Raw genomic sequence first — 11,970 nt, 5'->3', positions numbered from 1 at the left:
GGTCGGCTGTGGTCTGCTGTGGTCTGCTGCAGTCTGTGGTCGGGTGCAGTCTGTGGTCTGCAGTGGTCGGCTGTGGTCGGCTGTGGTCGGCTGTGGTCGGCTGTGGTCGGCTGTGGTCGGCTGTGGTCGGCTGTGGTCGGCTGTGGTCTGCTGTGGTCGGCTGTGGTCTGCTGCAGTCTGTGGTCGGGTGCTGTCTGTGGTCTGCAGTGGTCGGCAGTGGTCGGCTGTGGTCTGCTGTGGTCTGCTGCAGTCTGTGGTCGGGTGCAGTCTGTGGTCTGCAGTGGTCGGCTGTGGTCGGCTGTGGTCGGCTGTGGTCGGCTGTGGTCGGCTGTGGTCTGCTGTGGTCGGCTGTGGTCTGCTGCAGTCTGTGGTCAGGTGCTGTCTGTGGTCTGCAGTGGTCGGCAGTGGTCGGCTGTGGTCTGCTGTGGTCTGCTGCAGTCTGTGGTCGGGTGCAGTCTGTGGTCTGCAGTGGTCGGCTGTGGTCGGCTGTGGTCGGCTGTGGTCGGCTGTGGTCGGCTGTGGTCTGTGGTCTGCAGTGGTCTGCTGTGGTCGGCTGTGGTCTGCTGCAGTCTGTGGTCGGGTGCAGTCTGTGGTCTGCTGTGGTCTGTGGTCAGGTGCTGTCTGTGGTCGGCTGTGGTCTGCTGTGGTCTGCTGTGGTCTGCTGTGGTCGGGTGCAGTCTGTGGTCTGCAGTGGTCTGCTGTGGTCTGCTGTGGTCGGGTGCAGTCTGTGGTCTGCAGTGGTCTGCTGTGGTCTGCTGTGGTCGGGTGCAGTCTGTGGTCTGCAGTGGTCTGCTGTGGTCTGCTGTGGTCTGCTGCAGTCTGTGGTCGGGTGCAGTCTGTGGTCTGCTGTGGTCGGCTGTGGTCTGCAGTGGTCTGCTGTGGTCTGCTGTGGTCTGCTGTGGTCTGCTGCAGTCTGTGGTCGGGTGCAGTCTGTGGTCTGCAGTGGTCTGCAGTGGTCTGCTGTGGTCTGCTGTGGTCTGCTGTGGTCTGCTGCAGTCTGTGGTCGGGTGCAGTCTGTGGTCTGCAGTGGTCTGCAGTGGTCTGCTGTGGTCTGCTGTGGTCGTCTGATTCTTACATACACAATGATGTGTGTATATGTATTTCCATAGATTAGATTAGATGAATTGATTTAGTTTGTATGGGGCACAAGCTTTAAGTATGACATGGTGAAAATCTGCATATATACATACATATAATATATGTACATACATACATAAATATACATTATTTTAATCCATGCGTTAAACAAACACTGTACCTGCTTGTCTCCATGGAGAGTTTCTCACCTGAAAAGTCACATAGTGCAACTTTTAATATCAAAGCTAAGATGTCAGGAAGTAGTTAAATCCTGAAAAATGCAGAGTTCAGGAGCTATATGTATGCAGAAACAAATAGTAGCAGACATTCCACGCTTTACCACCTACAGTAATCCGCTATGAAAGACGTAAACAACATTTTTGATCTTGATCCAGCCTGTTTATAGATGCTAAACATATTTCCAGCCTAGTTATAATTTACACTATGCATTTAAATCTTACTACTCCCCCTGCTATATGTACTCTGCATCCCTACATAACAGATTTCTCTGGACCACTCTAATTCTCAACTTTTCTGGCTTTGATTTTCCATAAAAAAATCCATGTGATATAATCTGATGCCTTTGTTCTGCATCATTAGTGCAACAAAACTACCGGCAATAATAACCTCTCAGAGAAATCCATTGTAACTGCTCCATGTCTTAAAGCCAGGTGTTACCTAAACAGCATTTCTCCCTCTGCAAAAAGGCTTTTACAAGGTGAGCTACTGAGAAGCATCCTCCATCACTGGCCACATTATAAGGTACCAGCTTCTAGAATACTGTTAAATCAGCCGTGGCTGCAGCTCAAAGCTTTTTGAGTTGGCAAAGTTGGTGAAAGAGTTGGGTGGGCAGATCTATAAAACACATTGACATGTATTATTCATGTCATTATTCATTACCTACCACCACACCACACTCCCCCACACCACATTCATTACTAAGGTTGCAATGATTATTCGACTTATAGTGATTACGGTAGTTGAATATAAAATAAATGATCATATTTTGATTTTGATTGTAATGGCGGTCAGGACTTTACAAACTCTTAAAGACATACTGTATGAAAATACTTTTTACAAGAAAGACAGTGGCATTAAATCAAACTGTCAAAAAAGAATAAACCATTTTAGATTTGATCAAAAATACACTATTCAAAAAGATATTCTCTATCTAGAACCCTAAACCATGTATTTAAATTTTCCTTTGGTTAAAATGTATTTAAAATCTCAATGTACAATAGAAATAATTGTTTAACTAGTCAAAAGGCCCAAAGTCACTGGGATAGGCTCCACCCTCGACCCCAACGGGAACAAGGGGTAGAAATGAATGAATGAATCTTCTGAGTAGCATCTTGACAAAGCTTCTGAGAGCAGACGGATCAGGCAAAGGGGCTGGGCCTGGTTAGTGCTGGGAAGGCTCAGTGGTTAAAGTGTTAGCGTGTCCATGTACACTGGTGTATGAATGAGTAGAGCTGGGAATTGATAAGATCCATTCAAAATGCAGTTTCAATTTGATTGTGATTAATCTTGCAGCTAGGGCTGGAAGATATACCCCAAAAATAAAATTGTGATTATTTTTTAACAATTTGGATGATTACCATTTTTAATCAAATTTTAATCCGGGTGACAGCTGCTCTTTAAAACTATATTCAGGCAATGCCAGGAGACAAAAAGTCCACTCTGAGTCGTGAACAGATTTTGTACCAAACAATAATACCAAAACAATGACTACTGCCAAATTTAAAGAACCAGTTAGAGGGACAGACATTATTTGCCACAATATACAGCACATTTGTTTACTAAGAGGTTTGATTTAGAAAATGTTTTGGTAGATGGCATACCATGATATCTCAGAAAAGACAAACACTGATTCAGGCTATAGAGTCTATATTCCTATGGGCTTATAGATTCATTTGTTTATTACAGTGGATAAAAAGGCTATACATGTTTTACTTTACTTGGCTATCAATTCAATTTTTAACATTGTGTACATAATACATTGTATCATTTTCATCTTAACTTAACTAACTTGGCCTCACTGTTCTCTCAATCCACTGTTCTCTCAATCCACGCTCTGCTCTGTCTGACGTAAACTCATTTCACATCTAAACGTTTTTAAGTTTGCTTGTGTCCACCTATGTCACGCGGCTCTGTGTCTCTGCGATCCTTGGGACAACTCAAAACTTTTACAGATCAAAGTACATTATGGCTCCTCCAAGATGCAACTCGCCACTCTAATTAAGTGATAAAGACTCGCAAATAAAAGGTTTGAAAAGAGAGTTAAATTGTCCGCTCCGTGTGCACATTTGGACACGGCGCAGGTGACCTCGATTTCACAATTTAGCCATTTCTCACACTGTTGACTATTAAGGACCCAAATTAATCAAATTCATTTGATTTATCACCCCTTGCAGGATGAAAATGAGCCCATGTCTGGGATGTTTACAGCATGTATCTCATGTATGTTCATGAATATTTTTTGCAGTGTAGAGGACAAAGGAACCCTTACCAGAGAAGCACACTGGGGCCATTTGATCAGGTACACTGTCTACCTAGAAAAGGGTCCAGAGACTATAAATACCGTACCTTTAAAAAAGAATGCAGCTCCTCTTCTTCCTCAAAAACCTCCACGTCTAAGAAAAGTTTGAGCCGGTGGTCCACCACATCCAACTCTTCAGAACCCAGGTCCAACTCGTCTAGAAACACAGTTGTGCATTTTTGTAATTACTGACAAATCAATAAATCAATAAGAAAATCACTAGTTTGGAATGATAAGGCACGTGAATGGTGAGCCATAGTTTCCTGGCAGCAGCCGATCTCATTGTTTGGCAGTAGCAAAAACCCTGAGTGGCGTTTTACAGCGTAGAGCCATAGCATTAGCCAAACGCCCCCACATTAACTACAATAAATCTGACAAACAAGTTATTTTCATTGGTGATGAATAGGTGCAGGTAATGGAAGGTGGCGGTGCACAGACATAAAGAACTCAATGACTTTTCAATGCATGGGAAATGTGATATATTACTGTAAAATGAACTTGGTATGGTGTGAATTTTGAAGAGGAGAAGGAGAGTAGAGACGGCCTCATGTAAGAGTAACGTTACTTTAAATAATATTACTTAAAGGAGACATATTATGCCTTCTTCAGGTACTTAGTATTGGACTTTAACATAAGTAGAGCATCACTTTACATTTTGTCCATTGTAAACTGCAGTATTGATCTAAAGTTGCCTAGTAACGGGTCCATGCAAAACTTCATAGTGACATTCACTCACTCAAACAAGCTGCAGATTTTAATTTACATATTTATATTTTAGGGGAAAAAATGCTACATGACATTTTAGAACTCTACATGTGTCACTCAGAGTTTAATCACAACTAAATACAGGGATGTGGGCGGGGATGGGGGGTAGGTGGAAATTACAGGACAATACTAAACTCAAACTGTAAAATCAATTAAAACAACTTTAACTAAAGAGGAAACCCAGTTATAACAAGAGTCAAAGCTCATTAAAAGATTATTTTCATAATATTTAAAGGTGGAATGGACGATTTTTTTCAGTAAAGTTTTTTATCATATTTCCTCGTGGCGAGGATAAATCATTTGTCCTGCAACGTATCAATCATAAAACGCACCTACCACTCACCTGCAGCCGCGTCAGGCTCGTCCTCACGTTTCCGCGTGTCTAAGCGCATGGATCTATCATAATATAGTCCCCTCAGTGTACGGGGCAAAATGAAGACGGAGAAAGACAGTTCGAGCTGACGCAGAAGTGGACAGAAATCTACGGGAGACGAGCGATGCGATGCACTCCGTTGCGCTAATAAACAAACGCACGTGTGTGTTGTATCAGTCCACACGGGGGAGGGCGCATGCGCACTTCCACCTGCGTTCTCAAATCACCGAAAAATCGTCCATTGCGCCTTTAAGTAGAAATAAAAAGTAGTTATGCAAATAATAAGAGTAAAAAAAGCATTTGGAGGAAATATTACATTATTACTGAGCATTACTGAACATTTTGGAAACTGAAATATGAATTAATGCAGAACTTCCCAAACTTTTTGTGGTGCGCCCCACAGCCTCGACAAATTATAAAGTATGATAAAATAAAATACAAATTGCAATTCTATTATCACCTATTAGCCTGAAATAATAGCAATAATTTGAGTTTATATAGGCATATTTTTTAGACATTTAATTTCAGTGCCATTCACATGAATGAAGTTGCTCTACAAATACTGTATATGAGTCTCACTGAGTGCTCTCCCACTGGACAGTCACTGCGCAGACAGGACAGACAGTCACTGCGCAGACAGGACAGACAGTCACTGCGCAGACAGGACAGACAGTCACTGCGCAGACAGGACAGACAGTCACTGCGCAGACAGGACAGACAGTCACTGCGCAGACAGGACAGACAGTCACTGCGCAGACAGGACAGACAGTCACTGCGCAGACAGGACAGACAGTCACTGCGCAGACAGGACAGACAGTCACTGCGCAGACAGAGCAGACAGTCACTGCGCAGACAGGACAGACAGTCACTGCGCAGACAGAGCAGACAGTCACTGCGCAGACAGGACAGACAGTCACTGCGCAGACAGAGCAGACAGTCACTGCCGAGAAAGAGCAGACAGTCACTGCACAGACAGAGCAGACAATCACTGTACAGTCACTGCGCAGACAGTCACTGCGCAGACAGGGCAGACAGTCACTGCACAGACAGAGCAGACAGTCACTGCCGAGAAAGAACAGACAGTCACTGCGCAGACAGGGCAGACAGTCACTGCGAAGACAGGGCTGACAGTCACTGCGCAGAAAAATACCGAAAAGTAATATTTTTTGTTCAAGTTCTTGGTAATCTACACTACAATAAAGCAAAGAAAGTAGCCTTCGCCATTTTCCTTTTTGCTTTGGTTTGGTTGTGCATTTTAAAGTAAACCCCTTAACAAACATGTAGGCACATAAAACAATATAATTTCCATTACAGCATTAGTGGGCAAATGTAATAGTGCATAACTTCATTGGAATGCTTTTAGTTCTTCAATAATAACACTTTGGCCCAAATAAGAATCATTTTCCACCAGACCTGCATATTTAGACAATACAGTCATATATCGTAATCTATATTTTACTGTTGAAATACTCCGAATCCATTTTCACACCGGTCCACTTACATTTAAACCCCAGCACCCCAAAACTAAAGTCCAACAGACTCCATTTTTTGGCCGGGATGTCTAATTAATTGCCCAAAGTGTTCAATAATCATTTCAGCATTACAGTTTTACACGAGAAAAAGCCGTGATTTGGCAGGACACGGTTAGTTGGAGACGAGCCCAAACGGCAGTAAAAAGTAACTGCTATTTTATTAGCGTTTACGACCCGATTCAGATCCTGTATTCCGTTTGCTGTAGCGAGAAGCATTAGATGTGGCATGTGGAATAAACTGTTAACGTTAGCGCCATCTCCAGACAAATGCTAGCCTTAATTGAATGTGTTTGAATGAAGATGGTAGCGAGCAGGGCGGCGCTGCTCTTTGCTCGGCTACGTCCCTGCACGTCTGCCCGTTAGATGGGCCGTTTTTAGCCAAACCGCATGCTAACAGATTGGAATCATTACTGCGAGCGATGGGAGAGGAAAGAAAGCTGAATGTAATCACAGACCTCCTGCGCTCTTCCTTTTTCTATAACTGCATGTAAACTGCACCTCATCTCAAATCACTCAAAATTACACTTCATAAATCCAGGCCATGTTTAATTCGATCTAGAGTAGTGTTTACTAGAGTAGTAAAATTAGCATTAGCCACCAAAATGTAAAATTAATTCTTAGACATTTGCAGATATTCCAGTCTAGAATGGGTAAGATTAAAGGTGCACTATGTAACCTTTCTGGTGGGTGTTACTTTATCTGGAACTATTACTTTGTCTGGATGTTCCACAGTTTAGCATTAAACTTAACTTTACCTTGATAAACATTCATTCCTCTGTGGGCAGGGTCACAAGAACAGATCTGACCTGTAACTTAGCCTGATGCCTTCACCTGCTTGTCTCCAAGCAAAGCAATAACATCTCCATGGAGACAAGCAGTACCTTGTTCACCTTTAAGATGTGTCTGCATATTTGTTTTTATTAAAACCTATAAATAAAGTAAGAAGTTGGAAACACTGACTTGACTGAAATTTGATTTCAAATAGTATAAATAAAAAGTCTGTCAAAAACAGACAAAGTAGCCAATCCAACACTATTAAGCAGCAGTTATGTGATTGTCTATGGCTCAAACCTGCACACATACTTCATAACGTTGGGAATAAACTACATTTTTATGTCCCACTTTGGTTATAAAAACTGTTAGATAATTAATTTTGTGTTTTGATCATTGCTTTTGTAAAGTAAATTGCACTGTAAACTGCAGTCTAATTGAGTTAGGGACATTTTTTTTGTATTTCATAGAGTGCTTAAAGGGCTCTCTCTTTTTTAGTTATATTTAGGCCACATCTTGTGGTGAACTGCCTGATGCATTTAGCCTGTGCTTATCATATTGATCATATTCCATGTGTGAGTTTCTTTACTGCATACACTCTTTCAGCATCTTTACAGCAGTTTGATTAAATGTTTTGCCAGATTTACATGCTGGAAACACGTGCACGCTCTCTCAAACACAGTTTGGGTGGTCAAAGCACAGATATGCAGAGGCGTGGATGTGCACAGTGCTCAGCGGACCACAAAGACGTGGATATGCGCAGTGCTCAGCGGACCACAAAGATGTGGATATGCGCAGTGCTCAGCGGACCACAAAGATGTGGATATGCGCAGTGCTCAGCGGACCACAAAGATGTGGATATGCGCAGTGCTCAGCGGACCACAAAGATGTGGATATGCGCAGTGCTCAGCGGACCACAAAGATGTGGATATGCGCAGTGCTCAGCGGACCACAAAGATGTGGATATGCGCAGTGCTCAGCGGACCACAAAGACGTGGATGTGCGCAGTGCTCAGCGGATCACAAAGATGTGGATATGTGCAGTGCTCAGCGGACCACAAAGACGTGGATATGCGCAGTGCTCAGCGGATCACAAAGACGTGGATATGCGCAGTGCTCAGCGGATCACAAAGACGTGGATATGCGCAGTGCTCAGCGGACCACAAAGATGTGGATATGCGCAGTGCTCAGCGGATCACAAAGACGTGGATATGCGCAGTGCTCAGCGGACCACAAAGACGTGGATATGCGCAGTGCTCAGCGGACCACAAAGACATGGATATGCGCAGTGCTCAGCGGATCACAAAGAAGTGGCTGCGGTGCCGTAATGTGGATTTTGAGCTCAAATCTCGATTTCACATTTATGCATTTTTACCTCCTTAACTGGGACTACACTCGAGACTAGGCATGTAAAGATTACATTGTGATTATTCAAGTCACAAAATAATTGTAAGAAGAAGCAAAATGGAATCTTTTTAATTCAATCTATAGTCCAAATACCTTTTTTAATCTGTCCGTTTTTGTCACATTAACTTTATTTTGTCATTCAGAAGTTTGAAATTTGTAAAGCTGGTCACAAACCTGAGAAATAGTAACATGTTTTACAATGGAAGTGGAAGAAAGATTAGTTTGTTGTTTGATCATGGGCTCAGTGTTCGTGACTAAGGGTTAAATTGTGTAGATCTTTCTTCACAATAATCTAACACTAACACCCCTCAAGACTGAGCCAGGACTAGAACCGGACCACATAGAGTCTGCATCAAGACTAAACCAGGATCAGACTAGGACCAAACCAGGGCAAGTGTGAGGGTCATAAGTCTATATGTATTTACATCTCTCGTTTCTCAAAAGCAAAGGCGAGCACAAACTGTGAAGACCCTCTCCTCAAACCTACCGTCAGGAGAAGTCGTCCCGTGTGGGTCCAGCGACACCTGGGCCGCGGCCGCCTCAGTGTCAGTGTAGGTGTAGCTCCCTGCCAGCTCCTCCTCTCTCTCCGTGGTGTTGGAGGGACTAGACTGGTCCTCCTGGCTCCCCCCGATGTAGAAGGAGCTCCACGCTGTCATGAAGGTCGGTGTGGGGTCCTCTGTGTCGTTTGTTCCATTCAGGTGGAGGCTCGAGTCGGGGAAGTCATCCTGTGGATTAGCATGTTTTTGTTTTGGCCCGTAGGCTTTAGTGAACGGGACAGTGCAGTGTGAAATGGGGATGAGACTAGAGGAGGACATGCAGCAAATTGTCGGATTTGAACTCTCGACGCTGCGGCCTGCCCACATGGCACGCATGTGTGCTCTCTACTCCACCACCGAGCTGAACCAGCTAAACATGTTCAACAGTAAATTACAGTGCCCTCCATTAAAATTGTGAACAAATTTAGGTGATGCATGGAATTTAGTGTCGTAGTTTTAAGTAAATTTAGCAGGTCATGTCTTTAATGGGCATGTTTTTGTTTTTACTGAAAGTGTAATATGTCTTTTTCAATCACATTCTTTATTTTGTAATGTATTTATTGTTTTTAAGGTTAATCTAAAAAAAAAAAAAAAAAAAAAGGGAAAACATTTCTCCCATAACTTTTTGCTCAATATTGTAAATAGTCATAATATAAATGGTGTCCAGATGAAATCAGATGTTGTAGAGACATTGTATTGCACAGTAAGGTGCCCAATGTAACTAGTATTCTTTGATTTAAAGTGAGTCAAGTAGTGATAAAAAAGTGCAAACTTCAGTTTCATGGCTGCCAATGGACCACCTCTCTGACAACTACCAATCTCTGCTGTTAGTGAAGTGTCTTGCCCACGGGAACAACACAGTGAGCTGATAACAAACATGTATTGTACCTTCTCAGTGTCAGAGACAGAGTCGAGCGATCCATCCAGGGGCTCAGCCATCTCTCGGGCACTGCCCAGTTTCAGAGGGTGATCGACGGGCGTGCTGCTGTAGGGAGCGGTGTGGTCAGCCAGCTGCACCACGCGCTCACTGCCACATTCTGGACACGTGCTCCTGCCTGAGGACGAGAACAGATAACCCCCTTTAAATTAAATGCTAAAACATGATGAATAATGGATCAACACGAACTGTAGACAGCAGGGCATGTGCTGAAGTAAAAGTCTTCTCTGGCAATCTTTGTTTCAAGTTATTATTGTATTGCCCATAGTAATATATGTATAATTGTACTCTAGTTTGGTTTCAGGAAGAACAAAAGATCTACTTTAGTTTTGCATAAATCTTTTACAACTATTTTGACTTTTATTTATTATAATTTAAAGCTTTTTAATATTTTCTTAATTTTTTTGGGAAACACTTTATAATAACTATGCTTTAATTAGCATGTTCATTTTGACTTAAGGCTTTCATTATGGTTTATTAAAAGGTTATTAAAGGTGTATTCATTATAAAGTGGTACCTATATTTTGTAGTTTATTGTTTGTAAATGATTTTAAAATGTACAATTTGATACCCATCTCTTTTAAAACCGCTATAACATGTTCTGAAATACAGTTATTCAAAACTATTAAACAGTGAACACATCAACATTTTGTTTTTAAATACAAGAACATCACACATTATTTTAACATTATCATTATGTTATGCCAGATACTGTTTTGCTTGTACTTTACTTGGCTGTAAATAATATGCTAAGTATTGCTCAACAAAATACACTTTTACAATCAAGATGTTTTTCATTATAATTATTATTGTGAAATGGTTTATCCACCCTCCGGTAAACTGACACATGTACCCACTTGCATTCTCCCATGTCATGATGAGTAAGGAGCACGTTTTTGAAACACATTTACTTGAGGACTAAAACTGTGGACAATTGTTTCTCCCAACTATTACATTTCACTGTTACGTATACATTTCAAACCTGTTTTTTTTTCTAATTCAAATGACTTCAAAGCATGGACTGTTTCCTAGTATTTCTATGTCTTGTTTTTTGTAATGCAATACATCACACTCCCTTAAGCTACAATGAGTACAATGATTAATACTTCACAATAGCTGGCTCTCTGGCCTCAGATTCAAAAACTTGCTTTTCAACTCTGACAAACGACAACCGTTTAATGATAGGAATTAACTAAACAATCTTTTTTACTTTTTGGGAATTGGAGAGTACACAATCTCAAATATGTGTCTAATGTATCAGGTAAAATAATATGATGTCAGGTTTAGGATAGTTTGTGCCAGTTCACAGATGATGAGGAAGTACACAGTAAGAAAGTATTGTGTTCCATATGAGTAATATGACACAGAGATATAAACAAGATAGATGCATGAAAATATCTTGGTCAAAGTTCACAAGTGGAAGCAGCAGTAGTGGTACTAGTACAAGTAGTAGCACTAGTACAAGCACTTTGCTGGAGTAAACAGCGAGCCATATCTATTTCTCACTGGTTAATGTAGTAGTAGTAGTACTAGTAACAGTACAGGTAAAACTGGTTGGCAGTAATAGTCATCAAGTAATGGTCAAGTATTCAGTGTGGTTGAAGCAGTATCAAAAACAACAAAAAGATGGTAGTAGAAGTAGAAGTATAAAAGGAGACATATTATGCTTTTAATATTGAACTGTAATCTAAGTAGATCGATATTGCAGTTAACAATGACACACATGTAAAATGATTATCTAAAACAGTTTAGTAATAGAAACAGGTCCATGGGCTGAAAATGCAGGACTGATAAGCCCCGCCTCTTCACAGTGGCATTTCACTGTAACTGAATGTCATTAACTGAACGTTTTTATTTTTGAAAAGTGGCTGCGTGATGAAGAGTGGGAAAGTATATGTAGATCTCACTGGAGAACCACAGGATCACATGTTTGAATTTTGTTGGAAAAGTGTGTCTGGTTTCTTTATAGCCCCATGTCAAAGTGCCCATTACTCACAGAGAAATGCAGACTGTTGGAGAGGATGTGGCAGCAGG

General features: G+C 41.7%; 1 protein-coding gene across 1 annotated transcript in view; it reads right to left on the bottom strand.

Annotated features, from left to right (window-relative positions):
* stk11ip (serine/threonine kinase 11 interacting protein) overlaps window positions 1-11,970 on the bottom strand; it is a 56,391-nt gene that overhangs the window by 23,955 nt on the left and 20,466 nt on the right. The window contains exons 18-20 of the mRNA XM_072447386.1: window positions 9,888-10,054; window positions 8,951-9,188; window positions 3,664-3,773 (exon numbers count right to left, since the gene is read on the bottom strand). Of these exons, the coding sequence (XP_072303487.1) occupies window positions 3,664-3,773; window positions 8,951-9,188; window positions 9,888-10,054 (515 nt within the window). The remainder of the gene's footprint in view (window positions 1-3,663; window positions 3,774-8,950; window positions 9,189-9,887; window positions 10,055-11,970) is intronic.

The sequence above is a fragment of the Eucyclogobius newberryi genome, unplaced genomic scaffold (assembly GCF_026437365.1).
Source record: "Eucyclogobius newberryi isolate DKJ021-1_F unplaced genomic scaffold, fEucNew1.0.hap1 SCAF_1, whole genome shotgun sequence".
Lineage (NCBI taxonomy): Eukaryota > Metazoa > Chordata > Actinopteri > Gobiiformes > Gobiidae > Eucyclogobius > Eucyclogobius newberryi.
This window is presented reverse-complemented; position numbering and strand designations above follow the sequence as displayed.